This window comes from Drosophila willistoni, chromosome 3R (assembly GCF_018902025.1).
Source record: "Drosophila willistoni isolate 14030-0811.24 chromosome 3R, UCI_dwil_1.1, whole genome shotgun sequence".
In the NCBI taxonomy this organism is placed as follows: Eukaryota; Metazoa; Arthropoda; class Insecta; order Diptera; family Drosophilidae; genus Drosophila; species Drosophila willistoni.
In genome coordinates, this window is record NC_061086.1 from 4,086,739 (window position 1) to 4,114,678 (window position 27,940).

Sequence of the window (27,940 nt, forward strand, 5' to 3'; positions counted from 1 at the left end):
TTTCTAAATTATGGAGGCGGAAGTGGGCGTGCCAACATATTAAACTATATGTATTCTGCGCGCATACTAAGCCAATATACATACTAAATTTGGTGACTTTAACTTTGTTAGTTTTCGAGAAAATCAGTTTTGTTTAATTTTCGGGGGCGGAAATGGGCGTGGCAAAATTTTTAAATAGTCAATATCTGCGCGTCTATTAAGCTAACTTACATACCAAATTTAATGTCGGTAGCTTTCATAGTTTTTAAGAAAATCAGAGTTATGTAAATTCCGGGGGCGGAAGGGGGCGTGGCAAAAAGTTGGAACAATTATTTTCTGCGCGCTAACTAAACGAGTATATAACCCAAATTTGATGTCTCTATCTGCCATACTTTTTAAGAAAAACAGTTTTATGTAAATTCCGGGGGCGGAAGGGGGCGTGGCAAAAATTTGAAACAAACTCGATAAGCGTACATACTACACGAGACTGCATACCAAATTTGGTGGCTCTAGCTCTTATAGTCTCCGAGATCTAGGTGTTCATATGGACGGACGGACAGACGGACATGGCTAGATCGACTCGGTTTTTGATCCTGATCAAGAATATATATACTTTGTGGGGTCGGAGATGCTTCCTTCTGCCTGTTACATACATTTTGGCGACTTTAATATACCATTTCACCCTATGGGTGTATGGTATAAAAAGACTAGAACATTTATTTCTTCTACAACAAACTTTTTTCATAAATTTTATCTTAACACTTGTGTATTAAGTATACAACCTAAACTTACTCGGGTCAACTATTTGGCGAATTTTAAACTAAAAGTTCTTGAGCAATACCAAAATCACTTTGATTTTAGTAGATATGGTTTAATCAGCTGATCGTTATTCCATAACCGATTTAAGCTATCGGGATTTTGGAAGGGGCAAAGAGCATAGTGACTTGTTAACTACAAGGAAATAAACCTTATTAAGTAATTTTCATTTGACCCTGTCGACATTTCGAGAGATCGATGTCATTAAATTAGTTTCAAATAACTATATTAAAGCGTTTCTAAACATTTGGTTGTGGCAATTTGTTAAATTAAAGCATGACAAATATAGATTCTCTATATAAGCAAACATATGGCAATATTTTTTACCTCAGTTCTTGATTAAAATGAAAGTAGGAAAATCAATATGGCTCTTTTTATTGTTCATAGAATGCATAGTGTCAGACGAATTCCACGATAAATTTCAGGAGAAATTTGATTGGATTGAACAAAAAGTTGATAATTTTAATGCCAGTGACAATAGAACATGGAAAATGGTAAGAAGAATGGCATAAATTATACATCCTATAACTTGATCAATCTCCTTTAATGCTTTTGTAGAGATATTCTTACACCAATCGTTATTTCAAGCCCGGAGGTCCTATAATGATTAATGTGGGAGGTGAATGGTCGATTTCTATGAAGGCTACTCTATTGGGTTTATTCTATGAGATGATTGAAGAATTTCAAGGTTATGGTTTTAATACCGAACATCGTTATTATGGTAAAAGTTTTCCCGTGGCGTAAGTAGGATAACCGAATTGCTTGAATTTATTTTTAAGTAATCTCATTTTCAGAGATTTAAGTATAGAAAATTTAAAATATTTGAGTACGGAACAAGCTCTGGCCGATTTGGATTACTTTATTAAGTACCAAAAATCAAAAATAAAAGGTCTGAGCAACTCAAAAGTCATTATGGTTGGCTGTTCATATGCTGGGGGTATGGTAACATGGTTCCGCAGATACTATCCGCAATCCATAGACGCTGGTTGGGCATCTGGAGCGGCTCTACATCATGCTTTAGACTATAGTGGTAAGTTTGTAGATTAAAACAAATCTCAATCAATTCATTGATGCATTTTTTAGATGGTCTAATTAGTGTGGGTAAATCGATTAGAAAGATTTGCGGTGATTCTGGTTACAATCTTGTGGAAAGGATGAGTCTGTCTTACTGGGATCACAAGAGACAAAATGATTCAACTTATTTAGAACTAGAAGCTAAGAATCTAACTATACATATGGAACATATTACTGAAATATTTTCCACGGAAGTGCAACATCGTAAGTAAGTATTAGTTCAGTGTCTCTCAATTTGACATTATTTTTGTTTGTTTTTCTCCACGACTCTTCAGTTTTACCTACATGAAAGGCATTTGCCGCAACTTGACCTCGCCAAGGAACGACGATATATTTAAATTTTCCGAATTCCTCGGTTATCTGGCCACAAAAATTCCACATCTTTATAGTTTTGATAATGCAGATAGTTTAAAGGTTGATGAAAATACTTTCGGTAGGGTTTTTTAAATTCTTATGAATACTAGTGCAGCTAAATGTTGATTAATTTTCGTATAGGACGTCAATGGCTCTGGCAAAGTTGCAATGGAATGGGAGCTTTTATGAGCACATCATCGGTTCATCAACCATTTGGCCAATACAAGATGCCCTTCACGGAGGTTATTGGCAAATGTAAAAAACAATTTGGTCCCAAATATACCATTGATTACGTCAGTAGTTTGGTCGACAACACAAATATTCGTCATGGTGGCTATGAGCCAAATGTAACACACATTTATTTCACTCATGCCGAGGATGATCCTTGGAAATATACTGGAGTTCACGATGAACGAGCCACCATAATACCAGGCATTGGTCATTGCCATGATTTGAGGCAACGCAATGTGAAAGATTGGCCTCTTACACGAGCGGCCAAAGAACACGGTGTCGAACTAATGCGCCAATGGATCAATGGGAAATAAATGGAAAAATAGTTTGTTGTAAATCAATTGTCAATCAGTTTTTCAAATACATGGCGTCAATTCAAGATAAAATTGTTATTTATGAGTTCGTGGAAGAAATTTCAAGCACTCGAATTTTTCTTGTCTAACCATTATCTGTTATAGGAACTTTTTCAAAAACAAAACTATGTATTACGTCAATGTGAAGTAGTTTTAGTTGCAGTAAATTTACAACTGCATATACCATTTCTGACATCATATTGTTAAGGGATACCAAGACTTTCTAACAATGACGCAGTTTTGATTGCCTCAGATCTTTTAAAATCAGGCGTAGAATTTATATTTTCCGTGACGCAGTTAACTTAAATTCATTAATACTTTGCCACCTCATGTGAATCAATGCAGACTTTCATTATGTTTGCTGAATTAATTAAGATTATCTTGGCCAATTAGTGATAGACTTTGGGTAAAATTAATAAATATATAAAAATATTTATAATTAGAATATAATCAAAACTTTCAGAATAAAAATAGAAACACTTAGATCCCTTCTTGATGATTGATCAAAAGGAAGTGTAAATCCCACTAAGTTAAAATATAGAATGTAAAATAACTGCTGAAAACACGTTTATCTTTTTAACGGCATTTGCTTTCTTTAACACTTTATTAGTGAAATTAACCTTAACAAATATTATATAATTGTTACCAGCTTAAAACTCGCAATCTTTGGATCGTCAAATTTTATATGTGTATATACACACATATGATGCATGATTTTTGGTGACTTAAATTCGAGAGGTGCACCTAATTCGGGAAAGCGTATTTTCAATATGAGCTCGGTTTTTCCTCATCATATATTGCAAATACTTTAAATAATTTCAACACATTTTTTTCGAAACATGTGATAAACAAACACTATGACTTTTTGTGTGTAATTCTTTTGTGTGTAATTCTTTTGTGTAATTCTCAGGCACAACATAAGAAAGAGAGGTAAAAAATTTGATATGTAAATCGACAATCAGGGTATTAATGCTGTAGAATAAAACAAGTTACTTAAACAAACTGCGGTTGCGATTGCATTATTAGAACACTTGGCAAAATCGATTAAATAATCACAAAAATTAATTAACAAAATTGACCATAGAATCATGAAACAATGTTGTTATCGCCAAGCATTTAAAAATAAAATCACTTTCTGGCCAACTAACTACTCTAAGGCAATTGATTGATAGAGCCTCAGCCGAAGCATACTTACTTGGCCCGATTGTTACCTTTGACAAGGTTTTAGACTCGCAGTACTCTAAACAAGCATGCTGGTATTATTTACAAGCTCTCGGCAAAAAAAAAAGGTAGGAAGATAATACCCAAGTTGAATAGGCCCACTTAAGTAGGTTTTTGACTAGGGTTAGTAGTGTGGGCTAGATAAGATTTGCTCGCTTGGTTTATATACGACACAATTCACTGCAGAATTTCAAACAGTCTGCTGTTAACATTCAACGATGAAACTTTTGTTAACTGCCAGCTTTGCGCTGATTCTAGCAGTAACGCTATTAGCCCAGGCTAAAGGGGATTCGATTTTCCAGCACACTTTCAAGAAATTGCATAGCGAACCGCCAGTGCCAGTGAATCAGCAGCGTGTCGATCAGGTGGAAACCCTATGGATTGAACAGAAGTTGGATCATTTTAACGATGAAGACACGCGGACCTGGCAAATGGTAAGAAAATATTCTTTGGATAAATTAAGGAAATATTTATATAATTTATTTTTTTTACTCCCAATTTTAGCGATATATGCTAAACGAAGCTCTTTATGAGTCTGGTGGACCTCTATTTATATTCCTAGGTGGCGAATGGGAAATTTCTACTGGTCGGATTACCTCTGGACACATGTACGACATGGCTAAGGAGCACAAGGGTCTGTTGGCCTACACTGAACATCGTTTCTATGGCGAGAGCAAGCCTTTAGAGTGAGTAGTTTATTTTAAGAAGTACAGTTTATTGTACTTACAATGGAGATTTTTAATTTCAGTGATCTGTCAGTGGAGAGTCTGGAATATTTGAGTGTAAAACAAGCACTGGCCGATTTGGCTCACTTCATTAGAACTCAGAAAGCAAACTATGCTGGTTTGGCAGATTCTAAGGTGATAATTGTAGGTGGTTCTTATTCAGCATCCATGGTTGTGTGGTTCAAAAGAACTTATCCAGATCTAGTTGCCGGTGGCTGGTCTTCAAGTGCTCCCCTGTATGCCAAGGTTAACTTTGTAGGTAAGTGCGGGATAATATTCAATGACATTAAAACAAAATCTCTATATCTGAATCAATGGATCACTTTAGAGTACAAGGAAATCACTGGCCAATCTATAGCCCAAGTGGGTGGATCGGCCTGCTATAATCGCATAGAGAAAGGCATAAGTGAGTTGGAACAATTGCTTGCCGACAAACGTGGAGCCGAAGTCAAGGCTTTGCTTAAACTGTGCGAACCCTTTGATGTGAACAGTGATTTGGATGTATGGACATTGTTCAGTGAAATTTCTGATATATTTGCTGGCGTTGTTCAGACCCACAAGTAAGTGGCAATTCTCCTTTGAAAAAGTTGTATCTTTCTCAATATTTCCCTTTTTTTAGTGCTGGCCAAATTGAGGGAGTTTGCGATAAGATTCTATCTGAACCCGATGATCTTATTGGCGTGACCAGCTATCTGCTGGGTGTATTCGAACAGGGCGGTGGCAAGTGCAACGACTTGAGCTACAAGGCTATACTCAGTGAGCTACTCGAGACCAAATATACGGGCAATATAAGTGAGGAAGACCGCTGGATAAATCCAGAAAAAGAGTTATTCATTTGAATTATTTTCTTGCAGTGCGTCAATGGATCTATCAGACTTGCAATGAGTATGGCTGGTATCAGACCTCTGGATCAAGCAATCAACCTTTTGGCACCAAATTCCCCTTGACTTTATATACCACTATGTGTGCTGATATCTATGGCGAGAAATTCTCGAATGAGTTTATCACAAATCAAGTTTGGGATACAAATGAATATTTTGGACGCCTTGAACCTGGTGTATATGATATTCACATCACTCACGGACAATTGGATCCATGGCGTGCCATGGGAATACAAGATGAATCACTGGAATTGGTGGCCACAGTTATACCAGGTGAGTTCAGAGTGGCGGTATCTTTGGTAAAAGATGATTCATTTTTCTTAATGGTTAATCTCTTTAATTTTTTATAGACTATGCCCATTGCAAGGACTTTGGTTCGATCAGCGATAGTGACAGCGAGGAAATGCGTGATTCCAAATTGGCTGTAGCGGAACTAGTTCGCAAATGGGTTCAATAAATTTTAAAATTATTTTAATTTTAAACTTGATTTGAAAAATAATAAAATTGATTCTATTTTATGTATATTCCGAAGGCGTTGTCGCCTCTGTGATTTCTTTGGTAATCTTTTGACTAAGTAAAGACTTACAATTTATAATGGTCAAGTAATCTAGCAAAGTTTCCCATTCTAGTTAACCTTTATCAAATCAAACAACCAAATTTATGATCTTACTTACACTTATCGTCGACCATATAGTTATTATTTAACGCAAGCTCACAATGTTTCTTGTTTCGTTTAAAAACCGAATGACGGCCATTTGTGAATTTCACTTCTGAAAATGTCGACTATGCGTACGGTAATTGGCCTCGCACTTGCCCTGGTCTTTAGTTTTTCATTGGCACATGTTGCCGAATGGAAAAATGCCAAAGATCTGCCAATATTGGTGAAAACCATGAAGGAACTTCATCGTGGACCACCCAAGCAGACAGTTCTTAAGCGTGCCAATGTGGAGGAAAAATGGATAGCCCAGAAATTGGATCATTTTGATGAGAGTAATACGCAAACCTATCAAATGGTATGGGCAGCCAGCAACAAGACCAAAGTTCAATTTGGAAAACGGAAAACATGTGATATATTTTTGTTTCTAGCGCTATTTGGTCAACGATGAATTCCAAGAGGAGGGCAGCCCCATTTTCATCTATTTGGGTGGTGAATGGGCAATCGAGGACAGCATGGTCAGTGCTGGTCATTGGTATGACATGGCTCAGGAGCACAAGGGTGTCCTGATATATACAGAACATCGTTATTATGGTGAAAGTATTCCCACAACGTAAGTACTAATGACGGTGACTAGTCTAAGCAGATTTAACGGATTCTACTTGCAGCACCATGTCCACGGAACATTTGCAATATTTGCATGTGAAGCAAGCCCTGGCTGATGTGGCACATTTTATTGAGACCTACAAATCGGAGAATTCCCAATTGACCAATTCAAAAGTTTTGCTAGCTGGTGGCTCATATTCAGCGACTATGGTCGTGTGGTTCAAGCGTCTCTATCCCGATTTGGTCGAAGGTGGTTGGGCCTCGAGTGCTCCTTTGTTGGCTAAGGTTGATTTCACCGAATACAAAGAGGTTGTGGGCCGTGCTTTCCTTCAATTAGGTGGCCAGCAGTGCTATAATCGCATCAACAATGGCATTGCCGAATTGGAATCAATGTTCGAAAACAATCGAGCTGCGGAAGCAAGAGCCATGCTACGTTTGTGCAGTTCGTTTGACGACAAAAACGATCTGGATTTGTGGACATTGTTTGGTAGTATTTCGAATATCTTCTCTGGTGTGGCACAATATCAAAGATATGGCGAGATTGAATACTATTGCGATTTCTTGCTTAGTTTCGATGACGATGCCACAGCCATTGCAAACTTTGCCTACTGGGCATGGGGTTACCCTTCATGCATCGATGCCCGTTACTCTGGCACTGTGGAGTATTATCTATGGTCCATTGAGAACTTTAGTGCCTGTAAGTTGTGGTTGTTGTTTTATTTAAATATTTTCTAATGACTTTATTTATCTTGCAGCTCGTCCCTGGTACTATCAGACTTGCAATGAATACGGTTGGTATCAATCGTCTGGATCAAACAATCAACCATTTGGCAACAAATTCCCCGCCCTTCTTTATACAACTCTCTGTGCTGATGTCTTTGGCACACAGTTTACTAATGAAAATATTGGATTAAGTGTCAGTCAGACGAATATTGATTTTGGTGGTATGGCGCCCGAAGTAGAGAATATCTATATGACACACGGTGGTCTGGATCCCTGGAATCCCATGGGTCACGGTGTCACCGAGGGTGCCACTGTCATAACAAATGCATCCCACTGTGCTGACTTTGGTTCTATTGATGCGGGTGATACAGCTGAAATGCGCGCGTCTAAGGAACGATTGGCTGAGCTGGTGCGCGAATGGTTGGCCTAAATTTATGGGTCTAGATAAGTTCTTGATAACAAACAAGAAAAAAATATATAACAAGAATTTACTAATACTTTTTTATCGTTGTTTATAATGGGTAAATCTCTTTCAGTGGTCAATCTATTACGAAATCAATGTTCTATCATTGCCATTTTAGGTTTAGATTCTAAATACCTAGAAATAGAACCAAGTAAATTTTTCTTTAGGTATGTTCCATGCCTCCTAAATGTATGCAACACTTTCAAGTGCAGTTTTAAAGTCATGCTGATGAATGTAGGATGTAAAAGGCAGATGTCAGATGTAAGAACACAATGTATGTGAACACACAATATGCAATCTTTTGACCTGCCATTTTACTTCAATTTGATTAGTAAACAATTTGTTGAAAAAATAAATGGTAAAATTTAACAAGAAAACATCTTTCTCATTAAAGCACGTAGGTTTTTATTCAATCTGACTAAGTAAATAAATTTTCACTCAAAGATCACTCAACTTCTAAACATTTTGCAATATTAAGCATCACTGTGTGAGGAAATATTTCACAATACCCAATATCTATATCAAATATTTTCATAACGTTTCGGTTACGATTTACGATGTGGCCATTGCCTTACATCACAACAATGTCAATATTTTGTACTAATGATCGGCTCCTGGCCCATAGAAAACGTGACAAAAGTAAATAGTAAATTGTCAGCCAAGTGCATAATTCCCGGGTGCTTATATAGACAATTAAGAATTAAGTTCGTTATATTTATGATGAGGATTAGATGATAAGTTAGTAATAAAAAAAATTTCGCAATTTCTAAATTAAGACCGAAGAAGGCCAATTACCAAATTTCGAACGGTTTAGATATTAAATTCAAAGATAACAGTTTCTTCTCCAAAGAAATTTAGTCATTGTTTATAAAATATTTAAGTAAATTGTGATATTAAAGCAATGTAAAGTAACGCAACACAGTGCAACACGTGAAAATGCACTTCAATTACGTCTTATCAACATTTGCTATATTCCTTTCAATCAGAAAACCCTATCACTTAAGCCCTCGAAGATTAGTGCCTTAGATTGGTTTTGAATAAATAGGCCGGGTATTGAGGTAGGAATTCATTCGCAAACAAGTGAACTAACTAACAAGAACAATGAACTATTTTCTAATCGCCCTAACAATCCTGGCACCATTAACTGCTGCAGCCAGTGTGGGAACAGATCTAAAAGCAGATGGGCAGTCAAAGGCGCCACCTATCAAATCGGCTTTTGTGGAATCCTTGGAGCAACTGCATAGACCCCCACCTCGTGAACCTGCTTTGAAACGTGCCAATGTGGAGACGCGTTGGTTCACCCAGTATCTAGACAATTTTGATGCTAGTAATAATGCTACCTGGCAGAATGTAAGATCCTTGATCGAGAATAAGACATACAAATAAAAGTCAACTAATAATAATTCTCAAATCTTGCAGCGCTACATGATCAACGAAGATTACTATGTGGAGGGATCACCCATTTTTGTTTATTTGGGAGGTGAGTGGGCCATCGATGCATCTGGAATATCCTCAGGACTCTGGGTTGATATTGCCAAGCAACACAATGGCTCTCTCCTCTATACAGAACACCGTTTTTTTGGCGAAAGCATTCCTATCAAGTTAGTTCCCTTTTCCCAACTTTTAAGAGTATCTTTACTCAAATTGTTTAACTTTCAGGCCACTTTCCACAAAAAATCTGAAATATCAATCGGTTGATCAGGCATTGTACGATGCCTACTCAATTATCGAGTCGTTGCTACTCACGGATAAATATAACGGTTCCAAAGTTGTTGTCTCTGGCTGTTCATACTCAGCTTCAATGGCCACTTGGATGCGACAATGGTTTCCCGATGTTGTCAGAGGCAGCTGGGCCTCTTCGGCTCCACTTGTGGCTAAAGTTGATTTTGCCAAATACATGGTAGTAATTGGAAAGGCATACAATGATTTAGGGGGTGAATATTGCTATAATCTGATAGACAACGCCACTACATACTATCAGAACTTGTTTGCCACTGGTCAAGGTGAAAAGGCCAAAACGGAATTGAATCTCTGTGAAGATTTCGATGTCGATAGCGAGAGCGATCAATGGCAAATCTTCAGTACTATAGCAAATATATTTGCTGCAATCGCTCAATATCAAAAGTGAGTATAATATATAAATAAAATATAGGTTAACAGAAACTTATAAGTTTGCCTCTTTTCATTTTAGACCCCAAAACTATGATTTGCCCAAATATTGCTCTGTTCTGAGAAGTTTCAGTGATGACGATGCCACCGCCTTGTCAAAATTTGTTCAGTGGCGTTTAAAGAAACCAGCTTGCGTTCAAGCAACTTATCAAGGAGCTGTGGACTACTACCTTTGGTCTAAGAACAACTATGACGACCGTAAGTATCTGATAACACGTACAACCTTTTCAATCGCTTACACTTTTCGAAAACTTTCAGCTAGCTTGGGTTGGACCTATCAGACTTGCAATGAATTCGGTTGGTTCCAATCATCGGCTAGCAGTAAGCAACCGTTTGGGAAATCTTTTCCTGCCACCTTGTACACGGATATCTGTTATGATGTCTTTAGTTCGAATTATACTGTTGCCAACATTGATTCTAAAATTGCTGCAACCAATAAGCAATTCGGCGGACTCAATCCAGGAGTGACCAATGTCTATTTCGTCCAGGGAGCTTTGGATCCTTGGTCTAAGGTGGGCGCTGGTATCAGCCAGGGGGCAACGATTATACCCTACGCTTCACATTGTCCGGACGTGGATTCTATAAGTGCTAGCGATAGCGCAGAATTGCGTGCCTCCAAGGAGAAATTGGCAGAATTGGTTAGCGAATGGTTGAAATAGTAATAAAGAATAAATAATAATAATAATAATACAAAACCAAAACTATCCATCCTCTTCTTCCATTTGATAAACAATTAACAGACGTTCTTTACGTCATTTTAAATAGTAATTGTTGTGACACAAGGGCCTAAGTCACTTCAAATTCTTTGGGGAGATTGAAAACTGTGGCAAAACAAATACAAATTGCAGATAGGAATATCATCATAGTTAAACATTGAATGTATTGCCAGAATAATAAAAGGATAATACCGAAATCAAATTAGAAATCATTGTGGACTTTCTTTAATGTGATTAATTACTCTTGTTTCTCCAATCTTGTTCAGAGAATAAGTAAGTGTGTTAACAATTGTTCAGATGTTGATAAGACAAAAATGTTAAAAAAATACTCACTCACTCATAATTGCAGGTTTGGAATTAGTGCTTTACTAATAATTTAAAGCAATGGCTTAAAGCTTAGTTTTTAATGTTGACGAATAATTTCATAGGTATATATGATGATCTCTGTCTTGTTTAATTTGCTTAATTTACAAGAAAAGAAAATGTTTATAAAAGAAAATGTGAAGAGTTTTGTGGTCTAGTTAGAATTTGGCGTTGCGTTTTTAGTAGGGAAAATATTTTATCTACTTTAATTAGGCTTTGGAGTTTTAAGAATATCGTTTAATTCAGTCTTAAGTGTGCAGTTGACTGCACTCATTCAGAATTTTAGAATTTTTGGCAATAAACTACAAAATAAGGATAACGATTTTTTTCTTTGTTTGAACGCTCGCTACTTCGTCAAATGAAAATCTGAAAATTGCGCTTTAAACTAAGACAATATTGCTTCGAGTTATCCCTGCAGTCAGCCGATCGCCTGTTTTTTTGAAACCCAAGAACTTTTTGAAAAGCCATCGCGTCGTACCGAAGATATTAATTTTTTTTTTCAATTTGTTCTTAATATAATAACATAATTCTATTATTTAACTATATAACTATTTCTGTTTTCAACTTATAATTCTTTTAAAAAGGGTCTGAACGACGGGCTTCCAAACAAGAACACCCGTCTAATGGAAAGAACCAAAAACTACGTTGTTTTGAAATGTTTCACTAAACTGATTAAAAATACATATGTATGTATGGATATCAATAAGCAAATAAAGTCGTAATGTTTCGGTTACGTTTACGGTAGTCATCACCCTACATCACAAACATGTCAATCGCGTGTGATAATGATCGCCTCTGCGTCCAAAGGAAACGTAACAAAGGTAAATAAATCATTTGTCACCAAGTTTATAATACTTAAAGCATATATAGATGATTGCAAAGTAAATTGGCTATATGTATTTCTAATCAGAATCAAATTAGAAAGAAAGAATTTTGCAATATTAAGAAATAACTTTAAAGAGGAAGGATTAAAAGTCTAGGTCGAAGAATACTTGTTATTTTTGGCTGCTTTTAAATAAAGCAACATAGTCAATCCTATGACAGCAGAATGTCTACAAGAACTCGATGTCCACTTAACCATAAACAATACATAACAATGTAATAAACTGATGTAACGTCTCAATTACATATAATCTATATATAAATAACACTTTTTAATTATTATCACTATCACTTAAGCCCTCAAAAGAAATGCACTTTATTTTTTTGAATAAATAGGCCATGTATTGGGTTAGGAAATCATTCGCAAACAAGTGAACTAACTAACAAGAACAATATGAAGTATTTTTTAATTGCCGTGTCAATCCTGGTACCTTTAACTGCTGCAGCCAGTGTGGGCCGAGATCTAAAAGCAGATGGGCAGTCAAAGGCGCCACCTAACAAATCGGCCTTTGTTGAATCCTTGGAACAACTGCATAGACCACCACCTCTAAAACCTGCCCTGAATCGTGCCAATGTGGAGACTCGCTGGTTCACCCAATTTCTAGACAACTTTGATCCTGAAAATAATGCTACCTGGCAGAATGTAAGATCGTTGATCGAAAAAAGTAAACCAAGTAAACTAATTAAAATTTTCAATTTTTCCAGCGTTATATGATCAACGAAGACTATCATGTAAAGGGATCGCCCATTTTTGTAAATTTGGGTGGAGAATGGGCCATTAACGCAGCTGGTATATCCTCAGGACTCTGGGTTGATATTGCCAAACAACATAATGGCTCTCTCATATATACCGAACATCGATTCTTTGGCGAAAGCATACCCATCAAGTGAGTTTATACATGAGAACTTCCAAGCATTTAACTAACCCACTTCTAATACTTTGAGGCCACTTTCCACTGAGAATCTAAAATATCAGTCAGTTGACCAGGCTTTATTCGATGTTGTCGCACTTATTGATTCTCTGCTAGAAACGGAGAAATATAATGGTTCAAAAGTGGTTGTATCTGGCTGTTCATATTCAGCCACAATGGCTACTTGGTTGCGTAAAGAGTATCCCGATGTCATAAAAGGAAGTTGGGTCTCATCGGGTCCACTTGTGGCCAAAGTGGATTTCTCAGATTACATGGTAGTGGTTGGAAAGGCTTACAAAAAGTTAGGCGGTGATTATTGCTATAATCTGATAGACAATGCCACAACATACTATCAGAACTTATTTGCCACTGGTCAAGGTGAAAAAGCCAAAGAGGAATTGAATCTCTGCGAGGATTTCGATGTCGATAGCGAGAGCGACCAATGGCAAATCTTTAGTACAATAGCAAATGTCTTTGCTGACATCGCTCAATATCAAAAGTAAGTAGAATCAAAAAGATGGTGATAAGAAACAACTAACAATTTTCACGTACTCTTCTTAAGACCCGACAACTACGACTTGCCCAAATATTGCTCAGTTCTGAGAAGCTTCAGTGATGATGATGCTGTCGCCTTGTCCCAATTTGTTCAATGGCGTTTGAAGAGACCCGAATGTATACCAATCAATTATCAAGGAGCCGTAGACTACTACAAATGGTCCATGGACAACTATCAAGGCAGTGAGTATCTCACAAGAACTTTAACATTTACAATTAATTAACTGCTTCACTTAATCAATATTCAGCTGGCATTGCATGGACTTATCAAACTTGCAACGAATTCGGTTGGTTCCAATCGTCCGCCGGCAGAAAGCAACCATTTGGGAAATCTTTCCCTGCCACCCTTTACACGGACACATGCTATGATGTGTTTAGTTCGAATTATACCGTTGCCAACATTAATTCTAACATTGCTGCAACCAATAAGGATTACGGTGGACTCAATCCAGGAGTGACCAATGTCTATTTCGTTCAGGGAGCTTTGGATCCTTGGTCTAAGGTGGGCGCCGGTGTCAAGCAAGGGGCAACCATTATACCCAATGCTTCACATTGTCCGGATCAAGATTCTATTAGTGATAGCGATAGCGCAGAATTGCGTGCCTCAAAGGAGAAATTGGTGGAATTGGTTAGGAAATGGCTGACCGAATAGTAGATTTATTAAAAATTATTAGTAAGATATTATAAGACTCTTCGAGTGTCCATATTCATTTGATAAGAATTTAAAAGAAGTTTTCTAAGTGATTGCATTTAATAACTGTTTAACACAAGTGCTATCAAAATACTTTGAAGTGATTAAAAGTTAACTCAGCAGCACTTTTAGTCATGATAATAAAATGTACTTATATTAATAACAAAAATAAAACGATGAACAATATTGAAAAATAGAAAAGAAAATAAACGAAGAATACAATCTTATTAAAGAAATTGAGAAAAAATTTCATAAAATCTACGCTAGAGAAAAGATTAAGGAAAGTCCTGGCAGTAAACCAAATATGCAAAAGGAATTTTCAAACTCTAATTAAAAAGTACAACTTTTTCCAACATATTCGTTGCAAAACTAACTTTACTGATTGTTTTTTAAAACTCTAGTATTCTAATTGTCAAATAAACCAGAGGGCCGGGGCTAACTTCGACCGCGTCAAAGTTTGTATACCCTTGCAACTTTTGTGGTAACTCTTTCCTTACCTATAGCCATCAAAGTGGAAAAATGTTTAAGCTAAAAAGGAAAGAACGGCCAACAATCTTCGCATAGGAAAAAACTAGAATATTGATCAAAGTCACTGTTTTCCACCGATCGTTCCTATGGGAGCTATATGATATAGTAACCCGATCTTTATCAAATTCGGCACAGTCATTAACAGATATATTAAACTAACAAATGTTTAATTTGAAAGCAATCGCGTCAAAAGTAGCGAAGTTATTGACAAAAGTCACTGTTTTCGAAAGATCGTTCCTATGGGAGCTATATGATATAGTCACCCGATCTTGATCAAATTTGGCACAGTCGTTTATATGTGTAATTAACTCACTAATATTAAATTTCATGACAATAGCTCAGAAAATAACGAAGTTATTGAGAAAAGTCACAGTTCGTGACTTTGCCTTTTGTATGGGAGCTATATGATATAGTGATCCGATCCGGCTGAATCCGAGATATACAACGCCTGCAGTATATACAAGCCTACATGCAAAATTTCAGCTCTGTAGCTCCAACGGTCTAGGAGGAGTTTGCGTTGATCCAGACGGACGGACAGACGGACGGACGGACGGACGGACATGGCTATATAAACTCGTCTCGTCATGCTGATTAAAAATATATATACTTTATATGGTCGGAAATGCTTCCTTCTATGCGTTGCACACTTCTGACCAAAATTAATATACCCTTTTTGCAAGGGTATAAAAATAATCTACAGAACTGTCCCAATAGGTTGCAATAAAAATGTAGAATTGATGTATTCGTCAGATACATTTCGAACTCAAGGTGTGACCACTCCAGACAGTTCATCACGGACATAGACAGGCAGAGCACAGAGCTTACCTACACCCAATCAATTGCACTAAATTTGGATACGTGACTAACATATAAAACGATTTCTTAGACTATTCGACAGACTTTTTGATAATGTCATAAATCGTGAAAGACAAAGACTGAAAAAAAAAATCTCGTACCAACTGATGCATGATAATGAAGTCTTTTGCTTATAAATATCCATTCAATACCATTAACAAAATGTAACTGGTATAGTTTTTGGCCCAACATTTCCGTTAACAAGAACTTGTAGGCAGAACAAGGGAGTTGGCCAGCTGAAATACCAAAGTGTTGACTTGTTGCGAAAAATATTTTGGTAAGTAAGATAAGTAAATTCTCAAAAAATTATACATTTTAACAGAGGATTACAAATTGTTGGCAAATAAAAACCAAAATTAAACATTGTCGAATTAAATTTAGGAATTAATTCTATGACAAAGTTGCATATGTGATTTTTAAGTTACATTCCTATGTATTTTGCTTTAAGTCTACATGGAAATTCGAATTGCTGAACTTTAAATCATTCCACAAACTACAAAAATATGAAATTATTATGTTTGAGATGAATAGTGCAGAACAGAATTTATTCGGCAACTAACTTTAAGACAATTATTCACCAGGTTTTTAAGTAATTTTATATTTTAAAGTCATACAGGAAGCATTTATAGCATTTTACTTCATTTCAAATTTAAAGTTAAAAATTTAAAATAAAGTTAATTTTAGTTAAGTTTTAAAGGCATTGACAAACACGAAAACACAAACACAAAAGAGAATAAGAAGAGTCAGAAAGAAAAAGAGAGAGAAAGGGAGATAAGAATGCCACACAACGAATTAGTCAACATCGATTTCTTTGGCCTGAGAACCAAACGTGGTAGCAACAACAACAACAACATCAAAAATAAAGCCAAATTACTTTCGACCATGGCACAAATAACAAATCAAATTCAGTGACAAAATGATTTAGGGGCCAGGCAAAAATGTTCACACGAAATCGGCTTAAAAGAAAACAACAAAAAATCGAACAAGATCACCAGGAGACATGCAAAAATATATATATACACATATTCAATATGAGACCATGAAGGGAATCCTTTCTTCTGCCTGAGAATTATTTGCAGAGAGATAGAGACCGAAAGCTATTCATTGTTACTCGATCGATAAAGATCACACGAGTAAATCATCCTATAAAAGCAATTTCTCACTATGCCAGGCAGCCGCCTGCTGCATGGCATATAAACAAGTAGTCAAGCAAATCGGCATACAAGTCAGACCAACCGCCTTGCATTTATACTTGACTATATATGTATATACTTTAAATTTCCTCTGAGAACAATCGGTGATAAGGTCTGCCAATTTTAGTAGTTAATAAACTAGAACATTACTTTTGAAGTCAAAGTAGTAAATTAAAATTAAATAAAACTGACAGAATTATTTGCCAAATGTTAAATTTTATACCATAGTAAATTTTAAGTGTTGATTCTTAACTTGTAAATTTTCTTTGATACAAAAAATTTCTGTTAACTTGAGGAAAACTCTATTTAGACCTTTTTATTCACTTAATTTTCGCTGTGTTTTCAGTTGACAACTATGTTTGAAAAATTTGTGTAGGATTTCTCTCATTGATTGAAAGATTCTTGGCAGAAAGCAGAACATAGAAAAAACCAGAGGGCCGGGGCTAACTTCGACCGCGTCAAAGTTTGTATACCCTTGCAACTTTTATGGTAACTCTTTCCTTACCTATAGCCATCAAAGTGGAAAAACGTTCGAGCTAAAAAGGCTAATGTTTGCGAAAGAACGGCCAACAATCTTAGCATAGGAAAAAACTAAGATATTGATCAAAGTCACTGTTTTCCACCGATCGTTCCTATGGGAGCTATATGATATAGTAACCCGATCTTTATTAAATTCAGCACAGTCATTAACAGATATATTAAACTAACAAATGTTTAATTTGAAAGCAATCGCGTTAAAAGTGACGAAGTTATTGACAAAAGTCACTGTTTTCGAAAGATCGTTCCTATGGGAGCTATATGATATAGTCACCCGATCTTGATCAAATTTGGCGCAGTCGTTTATATGTGTAATTAACTCACCAATATTAATAATAATTAATATGACAATAGCTTAGAAAATAACGAAGTTATTGAGAAAAGTCACTGTTCGTGACTTTGCCATTTGTATGGGAGCTATATGATATAGTGATCCGATCCGGCTGAATCCGAGATATACAACGCCTGCAGTATATACAAGCCTACATGCAAAATTTCAGCTCTGTAGCTCTTACGGTCTAGGAGGAGTTTGCGTTGATCCAGACGGACGGACAGACGGACGGGCGGACGGACGGACGGACTTGGCGATTTGAACTCGTCTCGTCGTGGTGATCAAGAATATATATACTTTTTGCAAGGGTATAAATATGTTCCTAGTACAAATATTTAGGTTGACACATTATTTTAATTAGGAAACAAGCGACCAGTTGTGGGCCTGGTTTTAAAATATATTTGGCCAATATACAAACTATACTTTATCCATAAAAGTACGTTGATATTATATAGTAACCTAATAAACTTAGATAAACTTAGAAGACACTTGTCCAAATAAAAGAAGACGAAATACGCTCTATATATAATCAAACGGATACTAGGAAAAAAATTAGCTGGCAATGGTAAAAACTTACAATTTGGCCACAAAATTCAAAATCATGTCCAAAAATTTGAACCATCATCTGGACCCCGATCCACACCTGGGCACTCTCTCTACGTTTAAACTAGTTGAGAAATGTTAAAGATGTAAAAAAAATGTAAAAGATTGACACCACCTAATTACATCATTTAAATAGGAATCTCCATAGAATATTGGAAACAACTTTTACTCTCGTTCACTAAACAATTTTTCCTCTTTATAAACACTACACCAATTTAATTACAAAATAGATTATCAAAAATATTTCAATTATCTTTTACTGTTTTGATTATCTTTTTGGTGTCTGCAGATTATCATAGATGTGCACAACGTCGGGATCATTGTGCAGGGCTTTCAAGAACTCCTCATAGCGTTTTAGTTTGCTATGAGTAAGTTTAACTAGGTCGCCTTTAGGACAATATCCTTGCTCTGCATGAATGATCTTATAGCCGCAATCTTTAAGCTTAGCCACCACTTCAGAGGTGTCATTCGATTTGCACCTGAATCGAACTGAACCATTGGCATCATTAGTGATTTCTGCACTCAAAGCCTTGCACCACAGGGCATCTGTTTGAAGGGTCTGGGCAAAGTCCTCGAAGTTTAGTGGTGTGTGATTGGGCAAAAAGGCATCAATGAGACCGAATTCTTTAAATAGTTTTCGATGGGAAAATGATGCTCTATGGGCATGTAATACATTCAACAAACGTTCTTTTGTTTCGTTTAGATTATCTGTTCGCACTTTACACACCAGAGACACCTGTTGGACATTGCAGTCTATAAACAAGAAATGGGTAGCTTGATTTCTTTCGCTTAACTCACATTCCCTCAAAATGCGTTGAACCAAGCTATAGGGCAACTGAAGAGGCGACAATTTGGCTCTCAATAACAAATTCTCTTCAGGATTACAGGAACCACCCCCATGATGCACAGCCATACGCAGCTCATGGGCCAATTTCTTCTCAACTGAATTTTTTGACTCCGATTCGGACTCGATCTCGAACTGCGGTTTGGTGGTTGGTTTGTGGACAAAAATGATTTTCTGTTGACTCGACGACTTCAACTTACTATTACTATGCTTCACAACAACTGGCGAAGACGAGAAACCCAAGGGTAAATCCCAATGAACAAATTTCTTGATAGCAGGCACTGTAGCTGGTTTTTCCTCGTCACTCAAGGGATCTAGTCCATTACGTTTATCCTTGGGCAATTTCATTGAAGGGGATTTGGCGAGAGTCGAACGTTGTCTATACGATGTTAGACTGGCCTTCAAATGTGGAACTTCTTTGTTTTTGGACATTACAAAAATTTTTTACTTAAATTTGCTAATTTTCCCAATCAAAATAGAATAGTTTGACTTAAATTTGTTAGCTACTTTGTTCGTTCACTTACCGTATCGGCAGCTGTTAGATTAATGCCCAAGCCACCGGCTCTGGTTGACAAAAGGAATACAAAGATATCCGAACGTGTTTGAAAGTCAGCTACCATATCTCGTCTGGCTGATATTTTGCTAGAGCCATCTAATCTCATATAACGATGCTTGCGATGCCACATATATTCCTGCAAGGGATTACAAAATAAAATAATATTAAGACATTGGCGCCTCTTGGCCACTCGAATTTGATTCACCTCGAGCAAGTCAATCATTTTGGTCATTTGGGAATAGATTAAAACGCGATGGCCTTCAGATTTGAGTCGTGTAAGCAAACTGTCAAGCACAAACAATTTTCCAGCATCTGTGATGAGAGTCTCCTTATTGGGCACCACTATGGAGGACCAGCCACTGCGTGGCTTACACAGATCTAATCCAGAAGAGACCAGTTCACGACCAAAACTATTTTCGCACTGCAAATGACGAATTTGTGTCCAGGCAGCAGCACGGCTTTCACAGCTAAACAAACAGATTAGTTAAATTGAACATTTTGTAAATTACCTTTGACTTACTATAAATGCCTTTCCACAGCTTGAACTTTTTGACCAAGGGAATATAGAAATCTGGGCATTTCAAGCGGTTCACATTTATAGCTACGTGGCTTGCGCTGATGATGTGGAAATTTGGGCAGTAACTGAAGTGTGGTCATTTTGACATCGCTTTTCGATTTGGTCTGCACCTCAACGGATTCTAACTCTGGTTTGGGCTGCTGCTCTGGTGGTTGACTAACAATCTCTTCATTCTTTTTCAAGACTTTGGAACGTATGACACGATGTTCAATAGTCTCCTGCATGTTGTAACTGAAGTAATCTCCAAAAGCATAGACACTACTACCGTTAGAGGTCTACAAGAGAAGAAACATATTATAGAAAGATGGATCCAATTATCCATATCAGCTAACCCTTACCATGGCAGTGAAAATGAACTGACGGAGCACACTGTCAGTAAACATAAAATCAGGGCAGAGTTTGTGTTCCAGCATGGGCTCTAGCAGTTGATAGCGTGAAGAGCGCAAATCTGGCCACCATTGCCGACGATACGCAAAGAGAGGATATTTCATCAATAGACGACGATAGTGCAGGAGGCTAAAATGAAGGATAAAGAATAAGCATATGAAAGATAAAGCAACCTGCAAAATAATAACTTACAAATCAATGAGACCATTTAGGGTAACATCCATTAGATCCGCCAATTCCAAATCGCAAAGACGAGTAAAGGCAAAGCATTTGTTATCCACATTTACATCATCGACAAGATCTCGATGCACATGGGCGGATTTGAAGATATTGAAGCTAAAGAGAAACATATTTAGGAAATTTATCTATTTGGAGACTTTATCCAGTCTATTTTCTTACCGATTGTAGAGCAAATGCTTGCGACTGGGCATGGATCTGTGAAGCAAGCCATCGTCAAAGATCAGGCGTGGCATCACATACTCCTGGCAACGCATTGAGAATGGACTGCGCGCATCTCGTCGCTCGAAGAGTTCGGGATGATTGCAAACCTTGCGGAACTGCATAACCAAATTCATCAAGCTCGAAGCAGATGAAGAGGAGGCAGATGTTGGAGCTGTGGAACCACTGGCCAAATGCAGCAAATCCTCGATGCGTATCTTTTGCTTGAGGGCACGATAGAGTAGCTTCTGCCGTATGGTCAATGGGCAATAGACCATGATCTCTATTTTGTCCGACAACTCGTTCTCCACATCCTTCTTAATGCGGCGCAGCATGAAGGGTTTGAGGATCATGTGCAGGCGAGATATTTGTTTTTCATCTATGCCAGTTTTGTTTTCAGCATGCGATTCGATATCTTTGGAGAACCATTCGTTGAATTCATCATGAGAGTCGAATAGAGTAGGCATAATGAAATGCAACAGTGCCCACAATTCGGCCATGCTATTTTGGATGGGCGTGCCACTTAGGAGAAGACGATTGCGACAACTGAAACCCAGCAGAAGTTTCCAACGTTGAGATGAAGCACTCTTAATCGCCTGAGCCTCATCCAGCACCATATATTGCCACTTAATGCGATTGAAGTACTTGTAATCGCTGACCACCAGTTGGTAGGATGTGATCACCACATGGAAACTGGCCTCGCGTGTATGCAAGTGCTTTTGATCCCAAAATTGACGTAGGATTTTCCTCTCATTGGGTGAACCCCAGTAGGGAACAACACGAAAATCGGGTACAAAGCGCGCCATTTCCTGTTGCCAATTGTGCAGAGTGGAGGCGGGAGAGATTACCAAGAATGGGCCCCACACGCCATATTTTTCGGCTATGTGACATAGGAAGGCAATCGATTGTACTGTCTTGCCCAATCCCATTTCATCGGCCAGTATGCCACTGATGCCCTGATCATAGATATTGGCCAGCCACGTCATGCCCTTGATCTGGTACCCCTTGAGAGATCCCTTAAACATTTTAGGCTGCGGCAAATCCTTCATTTCCTTTTGCTCCACTTGCTGTGGCGGCTGCTCGTCCTCCTGCTCCTCCTTTATAGCCTCCTTCTTGACCACCACATCAAATGCCTTGGACTTTTCCAAATCTCTTTGTAGAGCAGCTTCTGCCTGCTCTTGAACCAACTGCTTCATTTCGCCGACATTATAATCATCATTTTTCACCTCCCGAGTTCCGTCTTCTTCCTCGTCCAACTGGCTTAGAATTCTTAATTGATCTTCCTCGGTGCCTTGGCCCAATTTCTTCGACATAAAATGCGCATACAATTCCGTTTGGGTTATTAGGAAATTGAGTTTCCTTTGTTGACGCTTCACTTCGATGAGTTCCACATCCTGCTTACGCTGCTCTTCGGCTTCCCGTTCCAGTTTCCTACGCTGATCCCGTTCAACACGCTCGTAACGCTTCCAATAGTTCAGCATTTCGCGGGTCAAACGTTTCGCCCGCCACACAGTTTCTTTCATAATCCTCTGTGAGTTGACAGCTCTCTGGCGGACTACTTTAGAGCACATGGTAGCCACCCGCTTGCAATTGGCCAGCATCTCCTTGTGGTTATTGGATTTGAGACGCTGCAGACGTCCCACTTCTTTTTTGGACATAATTTGCCAAATGCGACGACGGCGAGCTGCCAGAATCTCAGGATTCTTGCGTTTGCGGCGCACACGCGTCACTTGTCCATCGGATGCGCCCACAACATCTACTTCTTCTTCGATTTCCTCTTCATCTTCGGGGAAATCCAACGCCAAGTTGGCCAATTCCCGTTTGTAGTCAACCTCGGCAGTATCATCTTCGTCCTCATCCTGATTGGGCAGCGTATCACCGAATGTGTATTTACCCAAATCAGAGGGATGAATCTCACCCGACTCTGGGGAACCCATTACAGTTCGCTTCTTGCGTCCCCGTCTCTTTTGTTTGGTAGGCGGCTTGGGTCCAGCTTGTGCCTCAGCCAGACGAGCCATCAAAATCTCTTGCTTAGTGCGGCGGCGTCGTTTACGCACTCCAGCAGTTGCCTGTTGGCGCTCTGCAAAGATGTCATGATTGGACAGCAATCCAGTGCCATAGTAAGCATATTGAGAGTTCTGTAAGAGAATAATCAAGAGGATTAGTTCACCCAGCTCACAAGGGTTGAGCTCTCCACTCACTGTTTGTTTTTTATAGTAATTGCTACGCTGGCGTTGTTCACGTATATGCTCCCTCAACATTTCTTGGATGTAATCATCTTCATTCATCCCGCCCATTTGGTCCTCCTCATCGCTTTCGGTGTCACTGAGAAGAAGATCATACAGCCATTCCCTGTCACTGGTCAGATCGTTGAAATTGTATAGCTGTGCCTTAACACTTTGTCGCTCTAGAAAAGATGAATTGAACACTTAGTTGCATTTCTGCGCCATTGCGACACACTTCCACTTACCCTCCTTGCTGCCCAGCAGTCGTCTTCTTTTGCTTTTCTTCTGACGCTTTAATTTTACAGCACCCACTGTGGAGGAATCATCGGAATCTATCACCGGCTCCGTTTCCATTTCACTATCAGCATCCTCCTCTCCCTCTCCGTGGACTACTTTCTTAATTGGCTTTAGCGCACTTCGAGCCATCTCCATAAAAGGCCGCATATTAAGAGCCTCCTCCAGGCGCTGAATGTGCAGCGGCTCAGCCATGATACGCGGCTTCCTTTCGATGCCGCCGGCATTCGCCATTATTGATTCAGCGTTCGATTTAATACACAAATATCACGTAATTTGCAATATTAATCCACATGCGTCCGAGGTAAACAAATTGAATAAATAGTGTGGCCAATCGATTGCATTCATCACGGTCTGGCAGCGCTTAACGCTCAGCTGGGACGAATTTCTTAGAGATGGGAAATAGTTCGATAGTGTGACTGTGACTTCTGAGTCACTTTATTAATATATTTAGGAAGGTTAATCAAATTTAACTTTAAATTTGACTAGCTAAGATTAGAGTATTTAAATTTCCATATTACAATATTTAATTTTTGGCCGTTTTTAAATTGTTAGGATCAATTTTTTTCTTAGCCACTATTTGTCATCTCTACTAATAAGATCGCTTGCCACCACTAAGTGTGTTCTTGTTTTATATTTTTATTATGAATTGGCAAAGCGGTTTAGTTAAAACAATTTTAGAGCCAAAAAATCTGATTATATCCTCCGAAATTGCTGTTGTTATAGCCGACAAATATCCAAAGGCCCGTCATCATTATCTAGTGCTGCCGAAAGAGGATATACCGAGCATATTTCATGTAAATGGCATTAAATTAAGAACTTTGATTGACTAATTATCTATTATTTGGTTCAGTTGAATAAAACGCATATTCCATTGCTGGAGGAATTACACCTACTGGGTCGTAACATAATCGAAGTACGGGGCAAGGAGATAAGCGACTTTCAAGTGGGTTTCCATGCCGAGCCGAGCATGCAACGATTGCATTTACATGTGATCTCCAAAGACTTTATTTCGCATAGCCTAAAAACCAAGAAACATTGGAATAGCTTTAATACAGATCTCTTTGTGACCCATGATAGTGAGTTGCATTTAAAATTAGGCTGAAGAAAACTGTTAACTAGAATTTCCATTTTCAGAACTGTGTCATATGCTTGAAAAGGAGAATAGTGTTCAACGCCTGCCAAAGACCCTGAAAGATCAACTCCTGGCCACTCCTTTAAAATGCAATCAGTGTGAGTTTGTGGCCAAAAATATGCCCACATTGAAGGAGCACCTGCTGGACCATTGTTAATGTAAATAAACTTCGCACGTCAGCTGTTTTTACAAGTTCATCACGTTTCCACCTCTATAAAAAATACTTCCTATCTAAATACTAAAATCCACAACCCGATAGGCCCCACTATTTTGACTATATCTTGAATTGATATACATTTTCAAGCAATATGAAACGGCAACTCCAGGGACAATCAGGAACTAGTTCCACCCAGCTCATTTTAAACCAACCCACACTCCCATCTTTAGAATGAACTGGCACTAAATCGGCCTCCTCCCATTCCATTTACAGTTTTACTGCGAGCTAATTCGGGTGATTTCCGCTAAAAAAAATGCAAAAGCCAAAAGATTTAAATTATTTTCGAGGAAATTTGCTCCGGCAAGTACACGAGGAAAAAAATATCCTAATCAAAAACGATCACGCTTGGGTAGTGAATGATGCTTATCCAAAAGCTCAATATCATTTTCTAGTTGTTTCTAAAGAAGATATTGAAAATGTAACAAAGGTAATGAAAAAAACTCCATTTTGAAAACAATGACAGTTCTATTGTCATTTCAGCTAACGGAGGACCATCTGCCTCTGCTGGATCAAATGCTTGACCTGGCCCATAAGATTATCGAGGAGAAGGCCAAAGATCTGTCCTCGAATTTTCTCATTGGCTTTAAAACGCATGCTTTTATGAATCGTCTCAACTTACATGTAGTCTCTGATGATTTTCATGCTTTTTCGATGCGTCGCATTAATCATTGGAATAGCTTCCATACGGAATTGTTTCTCCCATTTCAAACTGCCTACATGATGCTCCAAATGCAAGGTAGCATTGACATCATGTCTCAGGAGGAAGCGGAAAAATTAAAGCACAAAATACCTCTGACATGTATACATTGTGATTTCAGTACAGATTCCGTGGTGGAATTGAAGGGACATCTGTTTACCCATTGGAAGAAACGTGAGGCTCGACGTGAACATAAGCAACGCATGGAAACTCTTACCCATGTCTTGGAAGCCATTAAGTTGGAGGAAATAAAGTTTGAGGCCGAGCAGGAGCTAGAGAATAATGAGACTGAGGCAGCAGCTAAGAAGACGCAGGAGCAGGAAGAGATTTTCAAAGCCCAACAATATCATCGTCCCGGCAAATATTATCCCAATTATCCACAACAAAATCAAGCTCATGAAGGATTTGTACCCAATAGGATGAATCATCCACAGCAGCAGCATCCTAAAAATCAATTTCCTCATAAGAAATATGTAAATTATGAAACTCAAACGCTACCCCAGCAGTACTTTGTGCCATGTAACCCTAATCTAATGATTAATCCAAATATGATAATGCCACCACCGAACGGAATCAATCCCAATAATCCATTTCGCCAGCAACCAGCTCAGTGCCTTCAGCCACGTCCGAATGTCGGGCCATGGCAAAACTTGAATGGTGGAAATCCTCAAATGCATTATCCTCGTGGGCCACCGCGCCAACCCCATCCAAATTACCCAAATCAGAATCATCATCAAGGACCTCGATATCCTAACAATCGAAAGACACAGCCGCAAAATGGCCAGCAAACGGTTAATCAACCGAAATCCTACGAAGTGAAATCAAATCCTTCTGTGGGTAAACCTTCAACGGTTCCAAATCAAAAGAATCAACCTCCAAAATGGCAGCAAAAGAAACCGCCGCAGGAGCAGCAACAACAGCAATCGGAGCAATCAAAGATCAATGCAAAAAAGGAAGATGAAGCAAGTCCTGGTGAAAGCAAAGCTACTGCTGAGGCTGCTTCTTCTACTGCTTCTGGAAAACAATATGTTAAAAAGAAGTGGCCGAAAAAGAAGAAACCAAATAAGGCAGGCAACGCTCGCGGAGCTGCGGCTCCCGACCCAGCGGATAAAACCCAATCCGCAGGACCTCAGGCAAAACCAGCTGACACCTAGGTCCTATACATAACATAAACTCACAATTTATTGTGTTTAGCTTTATCATGATATATTCAAAACCTGTCGATATCAACAAGGTATAACTTCCATTTTGCTTTTTATATCAAAGATTGTTACAAACCAATTAAAGCAAATTTATTTTAAAGAGCTTAAAAAAAATAAAGCAAGCTAATTAAAAGCATCCCTAAAACTAAGCAAAGTCATCAAAACAAAACCTTAAGCAAAATGAAATGGTATTGGTGGGACATGAATTCATTGTAAATTGCCGCTGGCGGACATGAAAATCCTTCGACCACCACACTACCATGCCCTCCTTCCGCACACATACACACACACACACATTCTAAATGCTCCAATTAGAGAGTACAGTTTATTCATGTAGTTGAAGTTGCGCCTGAAATTATGAGCCCACAGCTAATTAAAACAGAATCCACAAGGCGTGGATAAAACAAGGTTAAAAGAAAAAAATTCAATTACATTTACCTACTCTTGATTACACAGTTGAAAAGTAAGTGCAAAAGTTGAGAATGGCCTTGAGTATCGATTTGGGCATTGCAAAATTGGCAGCTCAGGTGTAATTTTGAGTACCTGATGGTAATATGATTACTCTTCAGCCACTTTACCTAAAATGATTAGGCCTTTCTGCCAAAAAGAATAAGAAAAAGAGAAATATCAAAAAAAAAAAAAAATATTCAGCCTAATGAATAAAATAATGCACATGCCTTATAAGTAGATACAGGAAATCGCATAGGCGGAAGAGTTATTTTATTAAACAATGCATGCCATAAGACCCATAAAACGGATTATTCCATCTAAGACATGATGTAAATAATTAGAAGTAAAGTAAAAGAAAGAGAAAGCTTCTCAAACCTTTTAAGCTTACTTTAGTAAACAAGAATGATTTTCAAATTGATGAATAGAGATTAAAAATAATTTAAAAAAATAAAGTATTTATTCTACATGTTGCATTCCAAATCGCTTTGATCGATAGGCCATAT

The 27,940-nt window shown here is 38.1% G+C and overlaps 8 protein-coding genes across 12 annotated transcripts in view; 6 read left to right on the forward strand and 2 right to left on the reverse strand.

Annotated features, from left to right (window-relative positions):
* The window catches only part of LOC6651670 (chromatin-remodeling ATPase INO80), a 45,660-nt gene extending 21,596 nt beyond the window's left edge, over window positions 1-24,064 (reverse strand). The window contains exons 1-8 of the mRNA XM_023180374.2: window positions 23,688-24,064; window positions 23,419-23,624; window positions 21,179-23,355; window positions 20,972-21,115; window positions 20,731-20,908; window positions 20,336-20,667; window positions 20,021-20,282; window positions 19,784-19,951 (exon numbers count right to left, since the gene is read on the reverse strand). Of these exons, the coding sequence (XP_023036142.1) occupies window positions 19,784-19,951; window positions 20,021-20,282; window positions 20,336-20,667; window positions 20,731-20,908; window positions 20,972-21,115; window positions 21,179-23,355; window positions 23,419-23,624; window positions 23,688-23,970 (3,750 nt within the window). The 5' untranslated portion in view covers window positions 23,971-24,064. The remainder of the gene's footprint in view (window positions 1-19,783; window positions 19,952-20,020; window positions 20,283-20,335; window positions 20,668-20,730; window positions 20,909-20,971; window positions 21,116-21,178; window positions 23,356-23,418; window positions 23,625-23,687) is intronic.
* Window positions 1,134-2,835, forward strand: LOC124459922 (putative serine protease K12H4.7). The gene is made up of 6 exons (XM_047009738.1): window positions 1,134-1,289; window positions 1,354-1,535; window positions 1,590-1,825; window positions 1,879-2,077; window positions 2,145-2,302; window positions 2,365-2,835. Exons 1-6 carry the CDS (start codon window positions 1,140-1,142, stop codon window positions 2,766-2,768), a joined length of 1,329 nt encoding a protein of 442 aa, XP_046865694.1. The 5' UTR covers window positions 1,134-1,139; the 3' UTR covers window positions 2,769-2,835.
* On the forward strand, window positions 4,232-6,158 carry LOC6651671 (putative serine protease K12H4.7). The gene is made up of 7 exons (XM_002072789.3): window positions 4,232-4,462; window positions 4,533-4,714; window positions 4,777-5,012; window positions 5,082-5,313; window positions 5,373-5,545; window positions 5,608-5,907; window positions 5,985-6,158. The coding sequence occupies exons 1-7, from the start codon at window positions 4,247-4,249 to the stop codon at window positions 6,089-6,091; spliced, it is 1,446 nt and encodes a 481-aa protein (XP_002072825.1). The 5' UTR covers window positions 4,232-4,246; the 3' UTR covers window positions 6,092-6,158.
* On the forward strand, window positions 6,396-8,115 carry LOC6651672 (thymus-specific serine protease). Its single transcript, XM_002072790.4, has 4 exons — window positions 6,396-6,647; window positions 6,721-6,902; window positions 6,958-7,592; window positions 7,651-8,115. Exons 1-4 carry the CDS (start codon window positions 6,411-6,413, stop codon window positions 8,046-8,048), a joined length of 1,452 nt encoding a protein of 483 aa, XP_002072826.4. The 5' UTR covers window positions 6,396-6,410; the 3' UTR covers window positions 8,049-8,115.
* Window positions 9,160-10,951, forward strand: LOC6650255 (thymus-specific serine protease). Its single transcript, XM_023180376.2, has 5 exons — window positions 9,160-9,431; window positions 9,501-9,682; window positions 9,741-10,205; window positions 10,273-10,448; window positions 10,509-10,951. The coding sequence occupies exons 1-5, from the start codon at window positions 9,183-9,185 to the stop codon at window positions 10,907-10,909; spliced, it is 1,473 nt and encodes a 490-aa protein (XP_023036144.1). The 5' UTR covers window positions 9,160-9,182; the 3' UTR covers window positions 10,910-10,951.
* On the forward strand, window positions 12,591-14,524 carry LOC26529992 (putative serine protease K12H4.7). Its single transcript, XM_023180377.2, has 5 exons — window positions 12,591-12,854; window positions 12,917-13,098; window positions 13,157-13,621; window positions 13,685-13,860; window positions 13,926-14,524. Exons 1-5 carry the CDS (start codon window positions 12,606-12,608, stop codon window positions 14,327-14,329), a joined length of 1,476 nt encoding a protein of 491 aa, XP_023036145.1. The 5' UTR covers window positions 12,591-12,605; the 3' UTR covers window positions 14,330-14,524.
* On the reverse strand, window positions 18,555-19,772 carry LOC26530269. Of its 2 annotated transcripts, XM_023180375.2 has the most exons (2): window positions 19,214-19,772; window positions 19,054-19,151 (listed from the first exon to the last, which is right to left on the reverse strand). In XM_023180375.2, exons 1-2 carry the CDS (start codon window positions 19,689-19,691, stop codon window positions 19,135-19,137), a joined length of 495 nt encoding a protein of 164 aa, XP_023036143.1. In that variant the 5' UTR covers window positions 19,692-19,772; the 3' UTR covers window positions 19,054-19,134. The 2 variants fall into 2 exon arrangements, with proteins under 2 accessions (XP_015032503.1, XP_023036143.1); XM_015177017.3 differs by having other exon boundaries at window positions 18,555-19,769.
* Window positions 24,065-24,292: 228 nt separating the features above from the next.
* LOC6650256 (aprataxin-like protein) lies at window positions 24,293-27,612 on the forward strand. 4 transcript variants are annotated; one of them, XM_047009723.1, is made up of 4 exons: window positions 24,293-24,533; window positions 24,590-24,815; window positions 24,874-24,969; window positions 25,302-25,395. In XM_047009723.1, the coding sequence occupies exons 1-4, from the start codon at window positions 24,381-24,383 to the stop codon at window positions 25,334-25,336; spliced, it is 510 nt and encodes a 169-aa protein (XP_046865679.1). In that variant the 5' UTR covers window positions 24,293-24,380; the 3' UTR covers window positions 25,337-25,395. The 4 variants fall into 4 exon arrangements, with proteins under 4 accessions (XP_046865679.1, XP_023035765.1, XP_046865678.1 ...); XM_047009722.1 differs by having other exon boundaries at window positions 24,301-24,533; window positions 24,874-25,029; window positions 25,302-25,363; XM_023179997.2 differs by having other exon boundaries at window positions 24,299-24,533; window positions 24,874-25,329.
* Window positions 27,613-27,940: the final 328 nt, after the last annotated feature.